At 39.4% G+C, this 27,822-nt stretch overlaps 1 protein-coding gene across 1 annotated transcript in view; it reads right to left on the reverse strand.

Moving 5' to 3' along the window:
* Nucleotides 1-27,423, reverse strand: part of LOC124175390 (early growth response protein 2b) — a gene marked incomplete at its 5' end in the record, with an annotated part of 44,738 nt that extends 17,315 nt beyond the window's left edge. The window contains one exon of the mRNA XM_046555598.1: nucleotides 27,319-27,423. Coding sequence (XP_046411554.1) covers nucleotides 27,319-27,423 — 105 coding nt within the window. The remainder of the gene's footprint in view (nucleotides 1-27,318) is intronic.
* Nucleotides 27,424-27,822: the final 399 nt, after the last annotated feature.

The following is a 27,822-nucleotide window of genomic DNA, read 5'->3' on the forward strand; positions in this document are numbered from 1 at the left end:
TTGCAATACACATCTCCAATAATTTCTTCCTCCACCGTAAAAATTCCACAAGTACCAAACAACTTTCCCTCTCTTTTCTCGCCTGTACATCGTAATGTAATGTTTTTAACCTATAGCGTGCGGCACAAGGAAAAATACCAGGCAATACTACCACCGGCAGCATCTCAGGAGCAGCACAAGAAGTCTGGACCAACCGTTCGGCGTAACGACCAAAGCGTAATAATTACAGATGCGTGTTTCTGTCCCCTATCATCGAGTAAAATGCAGGGTGTACAAATACGACACACGCATGTATATATGTATAAATGAATGTAAGAGTTGTAATTTAACTTGACTCGCGTTGTTCGGGGTCGTTAGTCGGTTGATTATTATTTTATTTATCGTTTTCTTTTATTCGACAAAATTTTTTGTTTGTTTTTTTTTCCGTTTCTCTCCATTGTCTTTGCTTTTTATTAGTTTCATTCATTCATCCCACGTCCAACTTTTCTTTATTTTCAATATTACGACGATTATTATAATTGTACAGGTTAACGCTATAAACCTGCGAGGAGTTCCGAGGATTTTTTATTTTATTTTTTTAATGTCAGCGGGGCGGCGTGTCTACTGTCTCTAAAATATAATGTAATAGAGGTAGAGATGACAGCCAAGGGGTTTTTGTAATACGATGAAACAAAGCGGGCTGTAAATATCTTGGATTATTTATTGATACATGCAAGCGTGTAAAAACACTGTGACGAATTTCCTAACAAACAATTTGCCACGCAACTCTTTGAGTTTTATATATCCATACGTGTACGAGGTTCACTGAAGCTAGCGAGAGCGTCGTTTAAAGGATTTCATTTTCATTTTTACACATGTTCGTTGCTCGTTGTTTTCTGTTTTACAATACCCGTGAACGTCGTGTCAAAATTTACAACGAAACGAAACGCGGTAAGACGTGAGAAAGAAATTTTATCAAAAAAAAAAATTCGTTACTCCGTCGAAAGAATTGTCTAAATCAAACTGATGGGATGTAAAATGGTATAAGAAAAAAAAAAAAAGTAAACGTACTTTCAAACTCGTTCACGCGTTACTCGTAATGGCAAATTTTTTTATCGCAAAAAAATTCCAGACATTGGATAATATGTTGAAAATAACACATCTTCGAATCCGACGAAACGGCGATGCTGATTTTTGTTTAAATTTCAATTATTTCCGACTCTTGTACGAAATTTTTTGGTACGAATGTATGTACCTGAATACATTCACCTTATTCCGGGTTCACGTGTCTCTCCGTGTTATTACACGACGATACATGTACGCTACGCTACGCTGCAGGGTGAGAGAAAGTTAGGAACAACGTCGCGACGTCGCATCACCTGCAGCGCTTCTAATATTTAAGGTAATTCCAAGTTGACGACGGGTAGAAGGGTCGTTTTTTCGTCTTTTTTATGTACACGCAGTCACTCTGCATGTTTTACATACATACATATATATATATATATATATATATATTTATAATTATGTGTATCCACCCCTGAATACGCTGATTATAATTAATTTCTTTCCCGCAGCCGCAGCTTGTAAGCGAACAGCTGGATAATGTATAACAAGTATAATATTATTTTTTACACGTCTGCAACATTATAAATAAAGTGTGAGAAATTCTCGAGGGTAACAATATTATTGCAATTACGAAGACGGGGTTGAAATTCCGAAATTAAAAAGTTGAGAAAGCGTCGAGTTTCGGAATTTTTTCTGGCGAAACTTAAAGTAGAGAAATCAGTCAATCACAAGTCAAAGATCCGGAAGTGGAAAAATGGGAAAATACAGAAAATCTGAAACATAAAAATTTTAGTCGCGCGGATTTATGGCTTGGTGAAATATTTCGCCGCTTCGATCGCGCTTTGTTTTTGGTTTTCGATTATTTTTACACTCGGAATCGTGGTCACTTCTGATTTTCGGTTTTCCTGACTTTTCACACCCACTCGTTGAATAAACTACGCTGTACGAGTATATTTTAATTTTCGGATACATTTACACGCGCACGCGTGTGCGTGTGTGTGTGTGATTAAATAATTATGGTTTTTCTCACGGAATATTACATCTAATTGTTTCCTCGATGTGAAACACTCGGTAACACGTAAAAATGAGTAATAAGGAGAAAAAAAATTTAAACAATTTTGATCAAAAAAAAAAAAAAAAAAAACAAAAAAAAACAATACGATCTCACGTAATCGACTGACACTTGTAATCTCATATAAATTACAATATTATTATATTACGCATGTCTCGCACGTAAGTTGCGGTATTGCGTTAAATCTGCAAATATGTATACGTAGGTATAACATAAGTTGCAAAACTAGTGCAAAAAAAAAAAAAAAAAAAAAAAAAAAAACCACCACCGCATTCCTTTTCGAGATCAGTCAAACATAATGTACACGTAATGTAATAATCCATATAATATGGGTAAATATACGAAAGATCGAAGCGATTGATCGCCGATCGTGGTTAAATTATACCTGTCTGTGTGTGTGAGTGTGTGTTTGTGTTTGTACAAGCAAATACATATAGATATAAAGTACATGATATAACGAGAAAAAGTGAAAGAAAATTGTTGGGAAATCTGTGATGATCGGTATAACGGAATATATATATATATATGTGTGTGTGTGTGTATACATAATATATGCAGACACGAGTCGTGGGCACATCGAGTATATGTGTGTGTATACGAGTATATATGTATACGCGTGCGTCGCGTACGCGCAAAGGTGGAAGCACGCGTGTGTAAAGGTGCCGCATAGGCCAGCGGCCATTAAACGATACACCTGTAGGCAATTAAGAATTATGCTGTAGGTATTATAAGCGTTCGGATATGGCCGCTGAGCCGCGGCCACCTACGCGTCTTGATTTATGCGCAGTTTGTCTCGAGCCATTACCGCCTTGCCGGAGAATTAATTAGAGAGAGAATTCACACGGTCTGCATCGCGCCGTTCGTTTCTTCGAGTTTCACAGTTTCATCCTTGATCGTAAGTAAAGCTCGTATCCGTCCGTGTTGGTACGTCCGTATCGTCGTATCGGGAGAGAATTTTTCGACGTTCGGTATCGGAAGGATGTGAAGAGAAAAAGGGAGAGAGATTTCGTTACGTACGATGGAAAAGAAACTAAACAGGTAAGAGGTCACGCGCTGCGAGAAGAGGATGACGACGAAGAAGAAGAAGAAGAAGATGAAGAAGATGATGAGGAGGAAGGACAAGTCTCTCTCTCTCTCTCTCTCTCTCTCTCTCTCTCTCTCTCTCTCTCTCTCCGCATTACACACGCGTATGGGATACTAAAATGTGTCCCCGGGAGATGGAGAGGCGACCTTACAAGGTCAGATTTAAATTATTCATCTCCGAAAAACGGTGAATATATACACTTTGTCAACACTCCAAACTGCCTGAGACACCTGGTCGCAACGACGACGACCATTTACGAGAACCAACTTCAAAAAAGAGATGGGCGTAATAGAGAAAGAGAGAGAGAGAGAGAGAGAGAGAGAGAAAGAGCGAGCCCGGTATACATAATTATAAGCTTTCTGAAATTCACGCGGCTTAAATTATAATTTTTTTTCCATCTTATGGCTTTTAGTTTTTTATCATCAATTTTTCAGTTTTTTCGTTTTTTTTTTTTTTACTTCGATTTAATTCGTACACTGGAAAAAAATTCATTTGTTACAGTAACTAGAAAAACTGAGTAAAACAGGTATCGTTAAAAAAAAAACTGTCTCAATATTGTTGGAATTACCGGATTAACCGGAAGTAAAAATTTCTCTCAGTGCAGATTTAGAGCTTTCTAAAAATCTATTCACGTATTATCTTGGTTAAATTTTTTACATACTACAATAATTGTTCAGAAAATTTTGTCGAATTTCTAGTGATGGAAGAAAAAAAAACAAAAAAAAAAAAAAAAAAAAAAAAAAACGATTTAATTAAAGCAGTTGTACTATATATGTATATATAAGCAGTGCAAATTATTAGCTTCTTTAATTATCCGTATATCAACAGTGAATGGTTAAAAAGAGAAATCAACAGAAACGGAAAAAAAAAAATATAAAATAAGCTCGAAAATCTTGGTTCAATTTTCAAACATATTCTCTCTCTCTCTCCCTCTCTCTCTCTCTCTCTCTCCGATTCTCGCCTTTCCATATAACGCGATTATTATGCAGATCATTCGAAGCCGAGAAATAATGATCAAGAATTATGATAATACGTAGACGATCGTCGTCGGGGTTCACCGACCGCGATTTGCGAATAGATAATCTCATTCTCTCTCGGGTAAATTATTTCATCATACGCATTGTCACCTACGGATGTACCTACATATATTACATCTACCCGATACTATACTTATCGGGATATTATCATACGCACACACAACAGCTGTGTTTACAATCGAGTCGAAAACGTTGTATATCACGTATTAAGTGGTATACATCCTTATTCTAAGCCCCGCGATCATTATTTAAAACAAAGATCGTCCGTCCAATTCTCAACATCCGGATTTACGTTTTCGTACAAATATACTTGACAATATTTCGAGGTTTTTTGTTTTTTTTTTTTCATTTTTTCTTATATACAAAATTAAAACCGATCCGTGATCCAACCATTGAAATTTCTACCACCAATTTTATTCTGCAATTCTTTGCATTGGCATGAATATCGAAAAAAGTACATCGTATAATCTGTATATACGTATGCACAATTTTATATCCTATGTATACATATTCTTTAAAGAGTAGTAAGTATGTGATCGAACGATAATAAATTTCTGTTCATCGATTTGTGTGTGTGCGTGTTTTTTTTTTTTTTACAAAGGAGCCACGTACGTCGGATTACAGTGACAGTGTGTACAAAAGGACAAAGAATTGCACGAATATCCGATACACGATGTGTTTTTCTCAACGTCGCTAATCCCCGAGGTTCTACGCACGTCAAGGCTGTGTGTACGATATACTAGCCTGCTTACTACTTACTCTCTGTTAGGTACGAGTAGAATATACAATATAAATGTGTATATATATATATATACATATCTTATATACGTAAAGGCAAACGTGCAGCACGTGGCTCGGCTGCAAATTTATATATATATGTATATCAAGGTGCCAATTCGTTTCAAGTTCCTCGAGTCTCGTTTGAATTTTTTACCACGAACGTCGACTTTTGTTATCAATCAATTTTCAAATTAAATGCAACGTGAGATTAATTTTGCACGGAAATTTTGTCGATTTTTGCCCTGAATCGAATAGTTTTAACGGATACACCGAGAGAAATTTTTATTTCCGGTTGCCGCTCGGTCCTTGAATATTTTCTTTTTTCACCACGATCGAAAAATATCGCTCCAGGTAGAAAATGAAAATTAGTTTTCTAGTATCCGTTGCTGTTCTTTCTCATTACGATCGCTGTTGCTAGATTTTCTCGCAACTGTTGCGAAAATTTAACGCTCGTGCGACGATAAATTGACGTTGAAGCCTCGTTTGACTAAAAAAGTAGTGTAAGCCTCAGAAACTGATTCAGCGTTGCAATACTTTTTTTTTTTTTTTTTAACGATACTTGTTTTACTCAATTTTTCTAGTTACTACGACAAACGAAATTTTCATCAGTGCAAATAGTAATTTATTAAGATAAATAAGGCGACGTAAGAATCAACGATGTAAATAAAAGTATAATCGAAACGGCATCGTTTGATTATAAATTCACTGACAATCAGCTCTAATCGCTACGGAAATAACGCGTGAATACCGTCTCTCGTCTCTGAGATCTCGGCTACGTTCGTTCCCGGGGCAAATTATTGTACGCCAAATGGATTTCCTAATTGCCGAGCAATCACTGTCCGATATTGCCGCGGTGCATCGGGAGTTAGACGTACGTTGTACGTACATTTACGTATAAGGTGAACGGAAGAGGATAGAGATTGGACGAATAGCGAAGAAGCGTTGTTATTTGACGAGTAAATTTCTCCTCGTGTATTTTTTATTTATTTTTTTTTTTTTTTTTTCCTTTTCATCAATTTGTAAAATGTCGAATAACTTTTCAAAGAGTACATTTGTCAAAAAATGACAAGACACCTTTTTTGTGGATCGTTCAATTTTCTACGAAAATAACTAATTCGTTGATGAGTTATAAAATTTCAAAGTTTAAAAATATAAAATATCTCCGTGTCGTTTAAACGGGAAATAGAAAATGATGAAAAGATGAGGCACCTATAAATATTAATATTAGCGGCTGAATCATCTTTTTTTTCCCGTCGTTTGGAACAATATTTTCGACTTGAATTTTGAAACAAAAAACAAAAAAAACAAAAACATCATCCAACGTATACATCACAGCGGTATGTAATCAGTTTCAACTTTTGTACGACGTTATCAACGTCATTGGATTCATTTCATTCGTTGTACGTATTTTACCATATTGTGTTAAGGAAATAATTATATGTAAGCATACAAGTGAAATATCAAAAATTCTGTAATGCAAGTGTGTGTGTGTGTGTGCATGTATTTAACGTCAACAAAGTGAACCTAATTTTTATACACATGTATAATAAACGATCGATATCGAATTCGAAATATTTATAATAAACTCTCGAAACGACGCAACAATCAATGATCTTGAATCAATTGAAAATAACAATCCGCAAATCAATTTGCGAATAAATCAACATGCAAATTGTCCGACTAATAAAGTGCAAGCATATCGTGTAATGTATTATACATATATTGGAAGGATTGTTTTTGCCTGAACGCAACGTGATTTAATCACTTCTGTACTACGTGAAGCTCGAATATATATATATATATATATATAGTGATCTGAATACAGCGTGCGGAACGAATATTTATTCGTTTTGCGTTTTTCGTTTATTCTTTTCCTTTTATTCCAACGGGTTTGACAATCTCGTCGTGAGACCGAAAAAACGCCGATTTTTTCGGATTCTTATCGACGCGGAAAAACCTGTCAAACGTTCCGTTAATCCGACAACTGAAAGAAGTTGAGAAGAAAGGCGAAAAAAAAAAAAAACGAAGATGAAGAAGAGAAAGAGTTTAGAAAAAATTGACGCAAAAAAAAAAAAAAAAAAAATACGTCAACAATGAAATAAATAGAACAAAATCAGAACACGTGTTGACAGGCCTACGTTTCTACCGAAAAAGCGTACCGACGGAGAAACTGTACGCGCGTAAGTAGATTATACATGTGTGTGCGTGATTGATCGTGACGGAATGCAAAGGCGCCGATGACAAAGCCGTATTTTCATTATACTCCGATTCACGGCAGCGCGTACTTCCTTTTTTCCTTTACTTCTTCGACGAAAATGTAGAAACACAACCGAACCCGGGCGGTGGATAGCCGATACGTTTTGTGCGACGGATATTACAAAGAGAACTGACTGTGAGTCGAAGTAATTCCAGAGAGCCAGGAACGGTGTTGATAATAAATAATATAGTAAGAATTAACGAACGGGAAAAGAAAAAAAAATATGTCACGGTGGTACGTTTTTTTATTTTTTTTTTTTCAGCCCCTATCAAGATCGGATCATAGATCATATTTAGCGATATATGTGAGATATTTACAATTGACTTGGTAAAAAGTGTACGAGTAAAATTAGTTTCATAATCGATGGTAAAAATTGTGTCAAGGATAAACGATATGAGCAGAAAGTAAGACTGAATTTGTCTGTAAACGAAAAGGAAATAAAAAGAAAAAAGAAAAATAAACTATCGATTAATGACCTGCGGTATTATATGTTTATAATATACTCGGTGTAGGTGCAATGGAAATGTTAACCGATTCGGCGTCGATCGAATTGATCTTAAAGAAAAAACGATCTAAATTAGGTATATCGAAAAATTGAAATCATGTGATGATAATGATAAAAAAATATACATTGATTATTCAAGTTTAAATTAAGGTTTTTAACAAGATAATTTTGTGGTTATGAATTGATTGCGATATGAATATAGGAAATAATGCGATAAATGTTAATAATAAATCTTATTGGCTTCCGTCCGCAAGTTATTGTAATGTATTATATACGTATATTGATAATTGTAGAATCATGAAATATTCTTATGCCGTGTACTTTTCAACAATTGATTAGTTAATTCGCGATTTTGATTACGACACATTTTTTAACCTACTGTCATACCGTAATTAAATACGTATCTGAAAACTTCGATTAAGGAAGATTCAAACGAAGTAAAATCTACCAAAATATAAAAATCAAAGAGAGTGAAATTCGTAACGTTAATGTAACAATTCAGTTTTGGAAAAAATGATTATTTTTATCCAACTGTAGGATCGTTTCAAATTAAACAATGTATTTTCAATCACATCAAAGTGTATTCAGATTTTGATAATTAAACTACTTTAAAATCTTTCTAAATTTTCAAAGTAATAATTTTAGTTTTCGATATTTCGTTAGATCAACGTTACCATAAGTTCAATCTGGTAAAAATCATCGTATCTCGAATGAAGTGAAAATATTTACATACTAATTCTAAGTAAAATTGAGTGGCTTCCTCAACGATCCTTATCCGGCAAAAGACGATGCAAAATCGAAAGACCATCGCATTGATCCCAGTTAAAAACTGCACTGTATACCACAGATGCAGAGCGAAGAAACTAATCGCAGATCGATCCGCGTTTTGAGATAAAGAAAGAAGGAAGGAAGGAAAAGAAAAGGTATAAAAGAAGACACGGATCAGGTTAGAAGGGGTGGAATTTTTCCTACGGACAAAAAGGGTCTCGAAGCGTGAAAATCGGCTCGCCTTCGGCAGGCTGTCAAACAACGTTCATGGAGATATTACGCTCAGCTGGGTTTCTCTGTGCGTGCGCGTCCGCGCTCCAATTCCGACGCTTAGCGCCGCGACGCTTCGCTGAGTTCTTCTCTTCCCCTCGATGCCGCCTGACGTCACGCAGCGCGCGACCAACGCGTGCCACCCTCGCTTATTCTATGCGATGCTACTTTGCCATCTTTGTTATACCTAACAAATACAATAACAGCAACAATCGGGTTCGATTTTTCTCGCTGGTTAATTTTTTGACGGTTGATCTGGATAGCAAATTTCATACGCATACGATTTTACTGTACTCGATAAAAATCGTGCGAAAATCATTGACGAATTTGTTATCCGTGTTTCAAAGAACAATTTTGTCAAATAAACGTGGCGGAGATCTGTGCAAATTTTTACTCGCAAAACGTGTGTAAATAATTGGCACACGAGTTGTTCGTAACTGCCGTACGCAAAACGATCGGTGTATCAAGATTTTGTCCAAATTTTAAAAGAATCGACGCAAATTCAAGTGAGATTGCAAAATTTTGCAAAATTTTAATTATCCGCGAAATAATACGCTACATTATTATAAACAGCATTATAATGTACGCAGGTTACTAAAACATTAATATATGAAACGGACGGTGAATGTTTCGTTTTAGAATTTGCCGCACGATTCGAATGGAGGATGAATTGCAGTTGTAAAGGGGAAAGAAATTGTCTGAAACAGCTGTTTCTCTTTATGAGGCTGAAGCCAGTAACGTCAGCGTAAAGAAACGTCGGAACGGGGGAAAAAAAATCACTGCTTTTCAATTTCTCAGTGACTTCGAAGTGGTCAAGTATCGAAAACATGAATTACTTCGGCATCTTTACAATTTACCGCGTTTCAGAAACATCTAAAGTTACGAATAATAACGGCTTTTTCGAAACACGAATTATTATTACAATAACGTTACTAAGTTTTCAGCCTCATCTTTCGCTACTCTGAAGTTAGCGACGTTACCGTATCGATACGTTGAAACAAAAATTACCACATCGCACCTTGTTAGAACAACTCTAGAATTTGAATTAAAAAAATCCGAGTTCTTTTACGCTAGATTAACGGTTTTCCAAATCTCAAGACAAAACAGCGACTTTTTCTAAAGATGCATCGTTACAACAACGTTACAAACAACTTCAGTCTGGCAATCTTTCTTTCCCCCAAAGTTTGCACTTTTGTTAAGTGGTAAGAAATAGTCTCGACTTTTCGCGACAAATATTATTATGGATATAATAATTATTGTACATTTTACGTACGTTATTAATTTATTACACACGCAACAAACATCCGTCTCCGTATCCTCGTTAAATTAACCGCGATACTGGTTTGCAGAACCGCAAGCTTCAAGAGTTTTGGTTTCGGTACAAGAGAGTCGAGAACTGATATCGTGAAAAGGTTTTCCGAGACGTTGATAATGAAACACATCAAGCAGGCGTTTCAAACCGGAATCATACTTACATTAAATACACTCAGTTTTGCAAACTTACCAAACTTTTGTGCTAATTGTCGAATTCGCAGAAATTCATCGGCTGGTTATTCGCACCGTTTGATCGTCTCCTCGTTAAATTCTTCCTCTTCTCCTTCGCGTAATCTTCTTCTTTTAAAAAACCGGCGAAATGATTTGGTCGTTGATTATTCTTGAATTTGTATTATATATATATATACATATATACATTTATTGCTCACAAATCGTCGTTTACACAGCCACTTGTAATCATTTATTATTCATAAATTTGTTATTATCTCCGCAGCGAAAGATTGAAGCGAAAAAACGGTTTGAAATAAAACCACCACTCGATAATCGATGCGTATAATAATACGACAAATCGTTTGCTCCACGGGAAAAATCAATCTCTTCACTTGTTTTTAAATATCCGTAATAACGACGTATTAATTATGCTTCGGTTATACAAACTTCGGTCCGTCGGTAGACGAGGATGAAAAAAGATGCACTCGACGAAAACTCGGGACGATTATTCGCATCGTATTTATCCTTTTCATCGTTTTAACAAACATTTAAATCACTCTCTTCTCATATCCAAATTTATGCCTTTATCGTATTACACGTACGTACGTGAATAATATAAAGGAACATGTTCCGCACAAGTTTTTACTTCTCATCATACAGCGAACTTCGGAACGTTGCAGCGAGTATCCCTTGAATTCCGTCACATATCCGCAAATCGTTTCAATGTCATCGTCGATTATATTCAGTCTTTCTCTCTCACTCCTCCTATCACGCGTGTTTCTGTATCACGTCGACACTGTAAATTTTTCCCAAATTCAATCTCACCACAACGAAGAACTTTGTTTTCGCATTGTTTTAAAACTCGAATATCAATACATATACATATATGTTATAAATTATCATTTCACTTCGCAGCTGCACTTCGTTATATCGTTAATCTCAAACCACAAAAATCACCGTGAAAATCTCGTCGATCGGTTTCACCGACAGTTTTAATTAACAGTATAAAAACAACAAAAACAACAACCAACATCAACAACAACCAACAACAGTGTTAAAAACGACACACGGTTGTTACATCGCACAGATAAACATTAAATTTCAACAAGCAAATAAACACGACGAAATTGTCGTCGAGTATTCGACACGAGTTCCATTCACTATCTCTCTGCATTCGGCGTACGATTAACGACGATCTCGGCGGCAACAAAAAAAAAAATAAACAAATAAAAGTCAAGAGAAACTGTATTGAAAATTCGGTAAATGAGTAATCAAAATTTCCAAATAAACAATGTTATTACTCCTCCTCCTTCTCTTGTCTGCGTATATTATATATCGTATGTACGTACGTTGTTATATACATGTATATTATATATTATGTATATATATACATATGTACATCGACAGAGAGTGCGAGAGAAAGAGAGACAAAAACACACGCAACGTGATCGCGTGTGTGTGTGTGTGTGTGTATATACGCATATACATATATGTATTATATATGTATATCGTTACTCGTTTTAAAGATAAACAGACCGCACGCGGTGCCTCGACGCGTTCTTAGCGGCAGCGCGGTTCCGCGCTGACTGTGACGACCGAGTATCGTCTCGAGTCTCGGAACCCTCTTTCACGCACTGCCGGTCCTGCTACGGGACACACTCGACTAGCCAGCCGTCCGACGAGGAGTGAGGAGGGGGGAGGTTGGCCGGCGTTGGAGGTGTGTATGGGGGGGTTGGGGGTGGGGGGGGGAGGTGGTACGGGGGGCCTACCGGCGGCGACTCCCCCCCACCCCCGACGCCGACGCTCGCGCGACTCGGTCACACTAACGCACCGTCGGGTTAGTTGGCTCCGCCCCCTTACCCCCACCGCACCGCCGATTCTACAGTACTCACTCCTCACGCAGAACGGCCAGGAGGAGTCTGGCTGTCTCGCCTCACGGCGAACGCGCGCGTCTCTCTCTCTCTCTCTCTCGCTCTCTGATCGTGAATGAGGCAGGCAGGCAGTCAGTCGATCGACCAATTTTAGGGTCTGTTTCTACGCCGTTTTGAACGGTGATATATGATGCGGTGAATCGACGATTGGCGCGGAGTTGAAGTCACGGGGTGAACGAAATTGTTGTCAATCTGGGGAGGGGGAGGGGGTGATGTCGAATTTTTTTGACAAAGCGGAAATTGGATTTATTTAATTTTGATATTTTAGAAGGCACGGGGCGGTAGGAGACTTTAAAGGTCACAACGTAGAACGCCAAACTCTAGAATCGTCGGAATTTCTCTTGACAGTATAGATTGCGTATACAGATTGTCGATTTTGTCGTTCTATGTTTTGATCTTTCTATATTTTGTCTTTCAATATTTTCAATTTTCTGTGCTTGGAATACGAGTTTTTCGAAATGAAAAACAAGTAAAATTGAATTTGAATAAAAATTTTTAAAAAGTTGAGAGCTTTTTGTCATCGATTTCTAACATTCCGCCTTTGCAGCATGATCTAAAAACTATAAGTATAATTAACGATGATCTCAGGAATGGGATTGAAAATTTATCGGTATCAATGATTTACTTCGTATCCTAAACAATTCAGTTCCCGTACTTGGAAAAAAAAATGCAACGAATTTATTTCATTTATTTGATTAATTTAAATTGAACAAAAAAAAGAAATACGCAGAGACGTTCGTGAATTCGTCCATATATCGTAATTAGGTATGCTAATTATTAAATCGAGCACCACGCATGTCGCAAAAAGCTGTAAGAATGTTGATTTATATCCGGACACGTAATACAACGGTCGGTTAATCTCGGCAGGTGCGAAAACCTCGCATCGGTTTGCTTTTCGTCTAATTTATACGCACAAATGCGTGTAATAACACAATTATCCGAACAAGGTGAGGCGAATTAAAAAATTGATCAGTTTTATCGATTTATTTTCATTATATATACATATATGTATATATACCTGTAACTATATTTCTTCTTTCGGAGGAAGAATATAATCTGCAAGTCGCGTGTGGGACCGACTGTGTATAATTTTCGAATCCGCGTCACATGGTTTCTTTTTCCCTCTTGTTTTTTTATTTTTCCCTCGTCTTCTCGCTTCTTGCCCGTCGTTTTTGAAAACAACCAATAATTTGTCGATAAATACCGAGGCGGCCGTTCGTGTCGGAATTATTGCAACTGGAGCTTGCGTTGCATCGCAACTTTGTTACACCTGCGAGGATAATTTTTCTCTTCTTATTATTTGTTCTCTCTTTCAGAATATTCAATAGAATATACCTATATACGTATATGTATAAATATATAACGAGGGAACCTCGGTGTAGAAGGTCTACAAATTATTTCGCGTGACTGCGTGGCGGTGCAGGGATGCAATCGCATCACATCCTATGCACCGAAGGTCTGTAATCGTCGAACATGTGATAGTTACGGTTGCTTTTAAACACACTGTATGTACGTTGCATACTTCGCGGCGAATATCATTACATTGCGAATGAAAAAAAATTGCGCGGTGGGACGGAGTCTCCGTGAAATGGCTCGTTATAAGTGCACTTATAAATAAATTCACGAGTTCGCTTCGCGGCAAGAGTCGCGGCTTATTATCGTTATTATATATGCAGGTGGGTAAAACCGCTGATTGCCCGACATTGTATAAATAAAAAGACCGACGGAACCGCAATTAGCCGCATCCTGACAGATGACGGCGCTTTTTTTTTTTTGTCGTCGATACGGGGCGGGGTCGGAGTTACCAGTTTTGAAAATTCCCGATTCCGCATTATTTTGTGACGAAATTTGAAGTACAGAAATGAAACTTTGAAGAAACGACGAAGTTTGGAATGGTCGTAAAGCCGAGGGCTCAGAGTTCCGAAAATTCAAGTTAAGATGGCGCAAATTTCCGAAAAATAAAGTTTCGACGTGAAATTCCGGAAATTAAAACATACTCACAGAGCGTAGTTTACCGAAAAACATCGAAAATCCAAAACGAAGAAATATCAAAGTGGTGAAATTTCACCAAGCCGGAAATTCACGGACTTAGCACTTTCGGAACTTTGAGCGTCGGTTTTCTAACCGTTCGAAACATCGGTGTTTCGTAAAAATTTTCTTTCTTCGCTCAAAGTTTCGCGACGAAAAGATCCGCGATCCGGCGCCTGCGGAACTTTTAAAATTCGGAATCTCAACGCCGCGTGTATTTCAGGAACCATCGAGAATGTCCGAGGAAAAATAAGAGATGAAAATGGAATGTAGGAAAGAGGAATTTTCAGTGAACACACAAGAGTGCACGTGGCGGACGGCGCACGCTTTCGACACGTGGTGTGCACGCACTGGCTCCTCGGCCCTCAGAAGCCCTTTCTTATTCTACGGATGGTTGACGAGTAGTCGCTAAGTGAGAAGTGGGTGTTCGTAGTAGCAGCAGCAGCAGCAGCAGCAGCAGTCAGTCAGTCCCTTTTCATTTTTTTCGCCTCCTTCATCCTCTGTTTACCTTTTTACGAAACTGGTAAAACCCTAATGCGGGACTCCTGGATGCGGTCGAAAAGATCCAGCGGTAGCCGATTCCGTATGTACGCCATTGTACAGGTGGGCACACGTGGGTACATTTAGCCTCTCGTAAAGGATACAATTTTACTGCCTCGGCATCGCGCCCGTCGTTTATAATGTCTTGCTAGATGCATTTTTACACCTGTTATTGTACGATGTACCGCACGCTTGCATATTGCTCGCCAACAGCGTACGCACACCCATGCAAATGCGTTAGGGTCACCGTAATAGACGATATTGGAATCGACGGTGAAAAAAACTAAAAATTGACGAATTTCTCTAGATAATATGTAAAAAAAAATTCTCCAAAGTCTCGGTGATCAAAACTTTATCACGTCGTTGTAACCATGGTTATTTTTTTTTTTATGGTATATTGATACGGTGGAAAATTTGAGAAGAGCCTTTTCTTGCAACTTTTACAATACTGTACAAAAAACAAGAGAGAAAAAAAAAAAAAACAATATCGAATAAAATTAAAAGAATTCGGGAAAAGATAATCTGTAACAAAAAAAGAGAAACGAAATTTACGGACAGATGAGGAGAATTTTGACGCAGCAGTGACTGTATTAAATATACAACCCGCTAAAAATATTATACGGCTTTAAGATACATGTGTTACACCTATAATTCACAAGGGAAAAAGAAAATTACAGAGTCTTCAATTTTGTAACTAATAATTTTGGTCGTTATATTATACGTATATGTATATTGTTATTTATACCGTCGAAAAAGATCAGCAACTCATCACGCACATGGAGAATTTTTTAAAGTAAGGTTCGAAACTTGTGGTGGATGAAAAAAAAAAACGCTGAAACTAACCACGTTCGTGGTATACCTATACCTACTATAATATATGTCGGGCACTTTTCGCTCCTTCGAGGAATCACCATGAATTATTTAACCCGTCACATAACAGCTGTGCTTCAAATATCCAAAAATTTAGCTATTCAGTCGGGAAAGTGTTTCACCCAATGATGATCAAAATGAGGGTATCGTAAGTCAATTTTAGGGTCAATTATTAGTTGAATACTCGAATTATTAAGCTTACGTACAGAAAATGTTTCACTGGTAATTCAAAGAAAAAAAGTGTGGTACTAGAATTGGACAGATTTCGAAATTCATTCTCTGAACAAAATATATGTTTTATAGCCAGTATGTAGTTGTATAACCGTTGGAAAAATTTACCTATTTAATTGGGTCTAATTTTGATTTCCCAAAGATGAATTTTCAGCGCTATGAATCAAGAATAATTACCTCGTCCAATCCTTGACAATTCTCCTCTTCCTTGATTGTTTGTAATATTCTTCCACCGGTTTAAAAAATAAATTCCAAATTGCAAGAATCTCAGGGAAAAAAATTAATACACGGACAGCACTTTTTTTTAGTTAAATCTAGATCAATTCTGATAGATCTACCTAATCATGTTGTAACTCTGATAATTACCGGATTAGTAAATCTTGCCACAATTGTTGTAGATTATACTCCTAAAAAAAAAATGATGTCTATGTATATTCATCACAAGAGATATACTCAGAAAAATTTCATTTGTTACAGTAACTAGAAAAATTGAGTAAAACGAGGCTTTAACGTCAATTTATCGTTGCACGAGCGTTAAATTTTCGCAACAGTAGCAAGAAACAATAGCAACGAGAAAGAATAGCAACGGATACTAGAAAACTAATTTTCATTTTCTACCCAGAACAATATTTTTCGATTCTGGTAAGAAATGAAAATAGTTAAGGACCGAGCGGTAACCGAAACAAAAACTTTCTCTCAGTGTACAAAATCAACAATATTTTTCTTTCCCTGAGCTCAGCGGCTATTAAAGCATAATTTCGGATCGAAAGATCGATCCGCGATCATTCGCCATACATCATACGATCCTGTGATACGTGAACGCATTGTGCAAGGCAGCTGATAATCCGCATTAGTAGCCTGTGTAAACACAGATGCTGGATCTAGCTCTCGAGTAGCGCGGCACGTGGTTCGATCAAATCAAACAGCTGGATCATCTCCGTATAGCACGCTTAGTCGAGCCATGCGTGGAGGTGGCACAAGAGACGAGGATATCCCGCGTTTTCTTACATGTATTGTACGAGACGGTTTTTGGGGGGGGAGGGGGGGAGGGGGGATTTCCGGTATCCAGGTGGACCTCGAATAAACCTTCAGCATCTTCGGGCACGCGCGCACCTCACAATGCACCCCTCCACCCCTGATCCGAGACCACATCTCCGATCCAGCAGGGCGATGTTACGGGATTGAAGAAAGTTATCCGGCTTTCTTTTCCTTGGATGACGGATGATCGATTGGCTGGATTCACGGGGATTCATGGGGTTCACCCAGATTTCAAATTGCCTTAAATCTTGTTCACGATTTTTATCCGAGTTTAATTTCACACCGTTAACCCGCACCGATTAGTGCAAAAATTAAACATCGTCGGTGTAAATTGTTCCGATTCTTGACACCGAGTCGTCTTAAAATCAAACACGCGAAATACCTAGTTGACTTCTGTGTAATATTTTCGTTGTTACATTTAACACCGCGTTTCTAACAATTAAATACAATTCAGTCGAGAGTTTTGCATCGTTTAAAATTTACGCGAGAATTAAAAAATCTTACACACCTTTAGTCGATTCAAAACCGAATTTTCATTCCGTCCGTATAAATGATATACGATTAGATATACTATTTTATGCCCAATTCTTATCTCGTATCCTTTACAAAGTAGTATAATAATAATAATAATAACAACAATAATTACAATAATGACAATAATCCGGATGACACGAGAGAAAAACGTGGCAGCTGCCCGACTTTAAATCGCTTCATTAGCATCGTTTCTTTGGTTAAGATTATTCTTCATTCGGGTATATAATCTTGAAAGAACGGAACAGAGAAAGGATCGTTTATAGAGAATGGTAAAAAAGGGTTTATCGGAGATGACTGGCTAGTTTTCGTACGACTTCAGGAAGCAGGGAACGTTTTTGGATAATTAGTATAGATAGGACAGTTTCGGACACAATTAGGATGTCACACACACACACACGTATAGAAATAGAAATGTATAAGAAACGAGTCCCGAAGTATAAAGAAAAAGGTGTTACGTATACACACAGCCGAAGGTTTTCTTTCCCCAAAGTGACAAACAGATTAGGTTTTCCTCAAGCTGAGAGCGGACAATACGGATTCGGAGTTTCAACATCCAAAAGATTTACGATGCTTTCGCCACCTCTTTTCCCTCCCTCTCTCTTGCTCTCTCTCACTCCTCTCTCTCTTTCCTCAAACCCGCAGGTAGTGCGAAGAGAAACGATAATAAAACGATAAAATAAGGTTAACGGAGAAAGAGGAAAAACCCGCAGGATGCGCAACAATTAAACCGGAGTATCCCTGGTGGTCGGGAAAGACGGAGAAAGAAAGTTGGTTTTAAGGGGACGCACCGAGAGAAATTTTTAGTTGCGGTTACCGCTCGGTCCTTAACTATTTTCATTTTTTAACAAATTTTTCCAGTTACTGTAACAAATGAAATTTTTTCTCAGTGCGGCGTGACGGAGAGCGGAAAACTGCAACGACAACTCCCGACTTACGTATTCCTTCTTTCTCTCTCCCTCTCTCTTTATCCCTCCTCACCGCCGTTCACGGGGTTCTCGAAAGCCTCGGGGGTAGATCTCACATAAAGATCCCGTCGAGTCATAATGCCTGAGGTACCTTACATGTCCCACCTCTGCACCCGACACACACACACACACGTATAAATCCTCCACTCCGTGTCCCCTAACGTACTTCCCGCGACCGTTACTGCGGTGCTTACAACCTCCACACGTGCCCGTCACACATACCCGCAGACCTTATTATCATATTTTTTCACTTTTATTTCCCAAGTTTTTTCCTCTCGCACACAATTGTAGTAGTGATTCAACACTCGGCGCATGCCGTTAAGGCGTAAGGACATACGTGTGTACGGATATCTACGCGTCACGATACACGTACTTCGAATTAAAACGAAAGATTCGGAAACGTGGTAATTTTGAGGGGGAAAAATATCGGGATCAATTTTTTTTGCGCATCAATTGTATTTAAATACAACGATAATAATTCATTAGAGTTTGTCGTTCAAATTATACGGATATGTTGTTAATTTTAATGTGTTAAACAATTTTCATTGTTCATTGTAGGTTCAACAGTTTGATTATTACAATTTTTCAACCGCCGTACAATACGATCGTTGAAAAATTGTTAAACGATGAAATATGAGAGTGATTTATTTTTTCCTTGCGACGTCGATTTTTCTTTTTGTATTTTTGTGGATAGGTGATATTTGTCCGTGTACACAATCAATCAAGATAAGATATTTCCTGCAGCATGATGCACGGAATGCTCGCTTGCGTACGTACAAGGTGTACATAGACGCCCGATTGGTGTACACGAGTAGCGCGTTATACGTTCTACGATATTCCTTCCTCGACAAAAACATTAATAAATATGCACGTGTCTGTGTGTAAATTGTGTGCCTAGACACAAAACGTGTAGGCATGAAGAACTAGCTGCAGGCCTGCATAGGGAGGGGAAAAAATAGATGTAACGCACTGCATATATATATATATATATATTTTGTCGTTATTTTAACAATCGTACAATGGGTCCGTGTGTGGATCACAGCAAGTATACATACACGTAGGGTGTTTAATTTTTTGACTTTGTTTTTAAGGTGCCAGTTAAAAAATTTGCGACAGAGACTGAAAAAAACATTGTCGTAAGAACTAAGACACCTACGATGATATTGACGATACGCAATTGCGCATCCAATCACGCATCTTACAAAAAAATGAATAAAAGAGAGACGCGTGCGGGTGTGTGTGTGTGAATGAATAGAAAAAAAAAAGTAAAACGTCGAACGATCACGAAGCGATTACTATTCGCCGCAGCGTACGTACATCGCGATATTACCTGTTGTTCGACATATGCAGATGATAATCATAACAATGATAATGAGAACAGCATGCCCAACTTCGCAGGCATTATACAAGGTATAACCACACAGAAGCCTCCGCTTCGCCTCGAGACGGAAGGCTAATGGCTGACACGCGAACCCGTCCTAGCCTCTCGAGGTTTGCAGAACCAATCGCTACAAGCTGAACGCGTTAGCGAAATTTACATTTACGTTAGCGGGGGAGTCGCGATCCCACTTTTTATCATCGCCTTACGTATCGTTATTAATTATTCACCTAAGCGTGGATCGCCGCTCAAGTCGTCATTAATATCGACTCGCACACACACGCACACACACACACACACGCAGCTTGGCTCATAGAGCTCGGAAAACTTGACGATAGGCGGGACTGGCATGGAACTAACGAGACGCCTCCCTCTCTCTTACTTGCAAAATTAGAATCTAATACACGTTCGCGAATCCAGTCGGGGGACTAATAACTAACGGTCCAAGCTTTTTCGCAACGAACCGCTTTGCCTTTGTAAAACCGGTGAAGACGAAGGTGTCTCTGGGCTCCGCCCACGCCTTAGGATTGAATCATCCGTCCCCCCGTAAAAGGTGTATTACAGTCGTTGCGAATATTAATACGGCTGTAGCGTGGAGGTTTATGGGGTACGGTTATTCAAGCTTGCCAATTTTTAACGATGATTTATGGCGTGGGTCAAATTTCTGTCTTAAGGTCGTTAAGGCAAATTGAGATCGAAATTTTATTCAACTGTAGAAGGTGCACGATAACGTGAAGGAAGAAATTTATTCGATCGGCAAAACTCGAACGCGATTTTATCAGACCTGAAATCGTTGATGAGATTTCGACACATTTTTTGATTATCGTCGTCTTTCTTCGGTCGGGAACACTTCTCGGGTCGTCGACGTAGGCGGGACTGTCGCCTATACCGAATAAGCACCAACAACGCGGTGACCTTTAGGTGCTCGAAAGTAACAACGAACCGGACGAAACGAGGCAACGTCGAATCGCTGCCGCGGCTGGTGTGGTAGGAATTTCGAATGGTGGCGCGTACACGCGGCCCCCCGCGGCTCGACAACTCGCAACAGGTGAAGAGGAGATCCCTCGGGCACTCGAGGTCTCGGCACGACGCGTCGTTATAGGACCGGGAGTGGTCTTGTGGAATTTTGTTTCAAGATCGAATTACTCGAGATTCAAATTCGGGTATCGATAAATTTCCGATCTTTTTCGAAGCCGAGGACATTGCTTGGGTCGCGATGAGATAAGATCGCGCGCAAAAGCCTGATTCCAATATGGCCGCCGTTTGCTCGCTTCGAGTTTTGTTTCGACTGTAACATCGTTTTGAGGACCGATAACCGAGCGCAATTTTTTTCACCCGAAAGACGACGATGGCAAGAGTAGTTCAAGTGCTGGTTAGTGTCCGACTGAAGTTCGGAAACCGTGAATTCGGTCTGCGAGATCCGGTTACTTCGGAATTCCGCCGACGTAGAATTTGATTTCCCCGCCAATAACGAGAGGATTTTCGAACCTGTTTGCTTGCAGTCGCCAGGAGTTTTGCGATAAAAACGCTGTAGCGCAGGGTTGCCGCGCGTGCAGTATGGAGAGGGGCGAAATTACAGCCAGTTTGAGCGCCGACGTATACCACCTATAACAGCAAGGGCACCAACAATGATATGTCATTATTCTCGAAGGCTCGGTCACGCAACAGCTGATGGCAGCGCAGCGGGCTCGAGGGTGGCGGCAGTCGAATTGGGAGGAGAGAAGAGGATAAAAGATAAAAAGGAAACGGAGCGAAGGAGAGGAGAAGAAGATGAAATAGGCGAGAGGCACGCGTTGACCACGAGACGCCAGCCCTCTGGCGCACGCCTCAAGGCGATGCGGTCGAGCGGTCAAAACGGTCAAAGTGTTGCCCCGTGTGCATGCGGTCCCCGAATATATGGAAGAAGGAGGGCACGCGGAGGCGAATAAAGCCGCGCGTGTTTCGGCCGCATTATATTATACCCACATCGCGGGTATATTTGTCCGAAGGATGTTCTCGGCTCCTTGGCTCTCCTATTTTCTGGGCCCACTGCGGGCATTACACGGGACTCTCTCGAACCTCGAACCCCGAGCGAACAAAGCGCGGAGCTTCTCCGATATTGTAACAGCGCTTCGCGGCGTGGCTATTCCGAGATTTACGCCTGTCCGGAGCCATTATGGGCCAGGTTCGAAGGGCTAAACGGTCCCGCGAAACACCCGCATTGATCTTCACGGATTCATAATACGCCGTAACTTTCCCGATGGTTGTGTCGTAGGCGTGTAAGCTGCCCAGTGTAACGTAATTCACTACCGGGCGGGGTTGAAGCTCCGAAAGCGGCATATTCCGAATTAATTTGGTGGAGAAACTTGAAGAAACGTAGAAACGTGGAAAATCCAAAAAAAAAACGAAGGAAGATCAAAGTGGTGAAACCTTACCGAGCCGGAAATTCACACTGAGAAAAATTTCATTTGTTACAGTAACTAGGAAAAATTCAGTAAAACAGGTATCGTTAAAAAAAACTGTTTGGATTTTCAAGTTTTCGCACTTTCGGAACGTTGACTTGTCGGATTTAAGTCCTTTCGGAATTTTGAGCGCCGGATTTCAGATCACTCGAAACTTCGATGTTTCAAAAGCTTTCCAATTTCGGAATTTCAACCCCGCGTCAACTTCTCGTTTTTAAAAGCTCGGAGATCCCGGGGAATGATTCGTATCACGTACCGCTAAGTTTCCCCGGCTCATCGGCACCTCGTGTACAGTGTAATAATCTGCAACCGCATGAGCCAAGCTTGCTGCTGACAAATCGCTAACTGCTCACCGTTGGTCTGTTATACGCTTGCGATGCTGCAGGCGAGAAACTGCACGGCAGCTACCGGTAATAGATAAGAAAGAATTAATCGCGCGAACACGAGTCTAGTACAACGCTTACCAGACACTTTACACGCTCCCGCGAACTTGCCACGGTTTACACACGTTATGCGGTATGTATACGAGCCGATAGCGCTGCTCGTGCAGGCTAGTTGTGTACAGTTAGGTCAGGTTGGAATGAACGAGGAAAAAGAACTGAGAGAGAGAGAGAGAAAAAAAAAACATTCCGTACCAACTTTTGAGCTCCTCTTCACCCGAAGATCTGAGTCGTGACATCACGTAGCACGTATCTACCATAAAACAGAAGTTTAGAAACGATGCTGCGGAGGAGAAAACCGGCTTCGTTTTGTCGAAATTTCGTCTGTTGTGTGAATAAAATGTGTCGCGTGACTTTAGGTTTCGCTGCAATTTTTGAAAATGAAGAAAAAAAGTAAATAAACTGTTGCTAACAACGAACCATTTTTTTGTTCTGAAATGAAATGCGCGAAAGAAGAAAAAAATTACTAATTAAAGGTAATGAGTAAAGTGATTTGTCAGGAATTATCAACCCTTGAAAAAAAATTATATAATTATATACATCGAGTTCGAGTAAACGTTGAGAGTTGTTTAGATTCCTGCAGCTTCTTGATCTCACTTCAGTATTTGGTACACTGTTATCATTTGGTGTTGAGTAATATGTACATAGAATGTATGCACAAGTTGCGCAATGAAAATAAGACTTCAAGTGCAATTTCTCTTTCTTGTCAAGATCGGTATCAATTTGTATGAAAACGAGTTTATTTCTTCGACAGATCCAAATTAAATCCCAGTCTTATTTTCAAAATTCCCCAACTTTTTTCCGTTTTTCCATACTTTCACTGCACGTACACGGCTAGAAAGAAAAGAATATGCCAGACAGGTTCGCTAAAATTTTTGGATCGATGTAACAGTTTTCTAGCGTATTTACCGATTGAAATAAAATTAACAAGTACGAAGATAATGTTTAATCGTCAAAACAACGAAAATTCGTACGATATTTACCAAGAGAAACGTAACAAGTAACTCGAACAAAAATTAGACCTGCCGGTGCGTTACGTTGGGTGATAAATTTTTCCAACAGTGTACGCTAGCCCCTTAGGTCCCTCGTTATCAGGTGAATAAGGTTATTCGTGCCTTCCTTTTTCCTCCAATCGACGGATGACGACTCGGGAATTACTATACAGATCTGGGTTACTATGCATCAAACTGACTCGCTCCGCGCCGAATGAATTGCAAATCCGATCCGAACGGACCCGGAGGTACAAAAGCAGCTGCCCCAAGGCGGCGTGTCGGTGAGTCCCAAAGGCCTCCTCCTCCTTCGCCTTCGTCTTCTTCCTCTTCTCAGGATGTCTGTCTGGCTGATCGTACGAGAGCCAGTCCCTGTTCTCACACATCGAGCAGAACGCAGCCCTCCCCGATCATACGAGAACCCTTAAAGAGTCCGTCGAGCCGAGGCGAGACAAAAAATGCACCCAGCTATGAATGCCTAATGTCCCCTCCGTCCCTCCTCAGCACGTGCTCGAATTGCACCTCGGCGGCGGCACGTGCCCCATTCACAACCCCCGACACCACCCTCCGCACCCTCCGTCGTCCAGAGACCGACGAAGACGCCGACGCCGTTCAAGACGATCAACCGAGCGATCTCACCCACCCTCCCCCCACCCTTGACGCTTCTTACTCGCAAGGCTCGCAAGCCGGCAGACATCCGGACGACCGTTTTTACCCTGCAGCTGGAACGTCGCTCGGGTCTCGATTCTCGATTCCGAGAGCAATTTTATTAAATCCCGGCTTCGATGCGGGGGATGAAAATATACCCAGGCAAAAAATACGATCGCGTCGATCGGTTCAAAGATATACTCAACGAATCGATTTCTTGTTTTTTTTTTTTTTGTTTTTTTATCTTTAATGTTTTTTTATTTTTTCATCACCGATTACGCGACATAGAGTATATGTAATATTTCTGCAAGCACGTTGCGTATGAAAATATTACCGTTACTCCGTACAGAATCGTTTCGAACAAGAGTGGGGAAATTTTTCTTTCTTTATTTCATCTTAACTCGAACACTTGTTCTAACAACGTTCTAATTCAAGTCAATATTTACAATTCTTAGTTTATAAATGTGAAAATAAAAAAAAATTAGCGATATCGTATACCTGCCGATCAATGGATCTAATTTAGCATGTTCTATGAGGGATTGGACGACTCGCTTCACCTAGCAAAAATAATGTACGAAATTACAAAAGTTTGGCTTTCACGGAATGTCACACGGGTGGTTAATCGAACCGGCGAAAACGCGGCAATTTCTCTCTTGTTTGCACAACATATAACATTATATATATATATATATATATATATATATATATACTTGCGTACCCAAATAGGTGAAGGAGAATATCTGTTATACATATATATATATATATATATATATATGTATAACAGATATTCTCCTTCACCTATTTGGGTACGCGAGTACACATACGTCACATGCATAGGTACACACCATTGAATGATTGCTCAAGGCCGTTATATACCTGCACGCTGGTCTATAATATGCAAGCATACGTAGGTACACGTAGGTTCGGATGGCCTGTAATACCGTAGACGTAAGTACGTAGGTGTGCGTGCGAGAGGTATGAGGTGGTATGCATACCATGGAGCACCGTGTGTGCCGAGCATGCTCGCTGCTATATTTGTCGAGAACTTTGTCCCGGCGATTCACCGTATGTGTAAATACGTACGTACACGAACGTAGCGTACGTACAATGAGAGGCACGTGCGTGAGTGGCTAGCTTCTCTCTTTCTTTCTTTCTTTCTTTCCTTCCTTCTTTCATTCTTTCCTTCTCTTTCTCTCTCGGAACTGCGTTATTACCGTACCGTTATTTCACTCACAATAAAGCCGGCTATTCCGTCGCATATTGTGAATATATACCGTGTTAAACTGCGATCGATTATCGAGAAAACAGGGAACACGAGTTGCAGGAATATATCAAATTTTTAAAGGATTTTAAGTAACTTTTGAGAGTTCGTTTGTCGAAAAATGATGGGAGACCTTTTTTCGTAGATCGTTTAATTCTCTACATAAATACATACGTTCTAATCTTATCCGGTAAACCGATGCGATGGCGGGTTATACGGTTTATAAGGTGAAAATAAATTTTATTTTTTTCCAATACGTTGTTTCTAGATGGGAGATAGAAAATCGCGGTGAGGCACTTCTGAATTTAATATTAAGAGCTGAAACTTGGGCAGCATCTTTTTTTCTTCACAATTTATCGTAATATCACGAATTTGAATAAAAGACAAGTTAAGTTGAGAATGAGTTTCGATAAGATATTTGTGAAACATCGATTCGGCGCAATTAAAATTGCAGCGTTAATTGCACTCCCCCCTCTCGAAGCGGAGCTTTATCTTTGAAAGAAAATGGACAATTATTCAGATTTTCTACGGAGAATCGCGTCGGCGATAATATTCACCGTGTATACCTATAATCACGTACCGTGTATGCACGTACCTTATACGAAAGATAATTATAATAACGTTCGAGTTAATAATAAGTAACAAGGACGAGTGCAATCTCTGTACATACAAGCACAATTAGGAATAAATATATAAATAAATAAGTAAATAATTAAATAAATAAAAGCGTTCAAGCTGCGGAAGACGTATAATATTTTCACGCGTTATCACGGTGTCCCGTAAAATGTGAAGTGGGCAAGTTTTCAAACATCGGAATGGTTAATTATCCCATATCATCCAAACGAGCATATGTATATATATATATAATTCTAGCCATCGGGTATGTGCATACAAATAGATGGGAGGATACGGTAATCGGAAACACATGAACTAACGAGCAATTAGCTAGACGGCGGAATCGACGCTGCGGAATTTCCACCCCCGCGAAATTTAATGGTACGTAGGTAGGTGTAATCGGGTAATTTGTCCTCTCTCTCTCTCTCTCTCACTCTTCAACTTCCGCAATCCGAGTTTCCCTTTAATTTCGTGAAAGTTCACACTCGCAGCGTGCAATGCATAGAATGCAGGGTCTATTATCTATATATAACCCGTGTACAATGCCTGGACATTTATCGTAGATTTTCTTTCGCAAATGCGTCTTACGGTGGGTACGGTAATAATTACACTCGATTCGATCGGAGGTCGATGTGTGAAAGTTTTTCAAGCTGTTTCTCCCGTGTTATACGGTTTTTCTCTAATTTTTGCAACCCTTCGCAGAGATGCGTGGGAACAATTCATTCAACGGTTCGACGATGAAGTGTGTGACAAAATTATTTATTCAGAGTATACGCTGAGAAAGATTTCGTTTGTTACGGTAACTAGAAAAATTGAGTAAAACAGGTATCGTAAGAAAAAACTGTTTGAATATTGTTGGAATTATTTTGCGCTATCGTCGATCCTTTTTTGGTTGTTGCAACGCTGAATCAGTTTCTGAGGTTTGCAGATACTAGAAAACTAATTTTCATTTTCTACCTAGAACTGTATTTTTCGATTGTGGTAAAAACTGAAAACAGTTAAGGACGGAGCGGTAACCGGAACTAATAACTTCTCTCACAATCGGTGTGGAAACTCAGATAACTGCAGCGTGTAATTTATCCTTGCGTAATGACGTGTGTAACTCACCTCTGGTACAGACGGCAGCGTGAATTGGCTTATCGACTGCGATTCAATGATGACGGACGACGCGTGGCACTGAGGTGACGACGATGATGAATTCGATTGGATAAATCGACATCACACTGTGAGCATCACTGATTTATCCGTTGCTCATCGCGGCACAAAACTGGATCGTCGTTATCATATTTTGTTGTTTCTTTGTTTGTTCGTTTCTTGTTATTTTCTTTTTTATCTTTCACTAGATTAGTTTGAAACGGAAACGGATACGTGATAATCCGCATGTTACGTAATAATTGTTCGCAGCATCCAACCGGACATTTGTCGATAATTTTCAAAATTCAATCGTAAACATTATCATATCTTGTTTATTTTAATTGACGTATCACTGCATCCCACATTTGTCCGTCATTTACATATGCGTTCACATTGATCGATGGATCGAATCAACGATGTATCGTTTCAATCATCCAACACGTAAGTAATGCGACCGTTCAACGTGGCTAAGAGTCT

This window comes from Neodiprion fabricii, chromosome 2 (assembly GCF_021155785.1).
Source record: "Neodiprion fabricii isolate iyNeoFabr1 chromosome 2, iyNeoFabr1.1, whole genome shotgun sequence".
In the NCBI taxonomy this organism is placed as follows: Eukaryota; Metazoa; Arthropoda; class Insecta; order Hymenoptera; family Diprionidae; genus Neodiprion; species Neodiprion fabricii.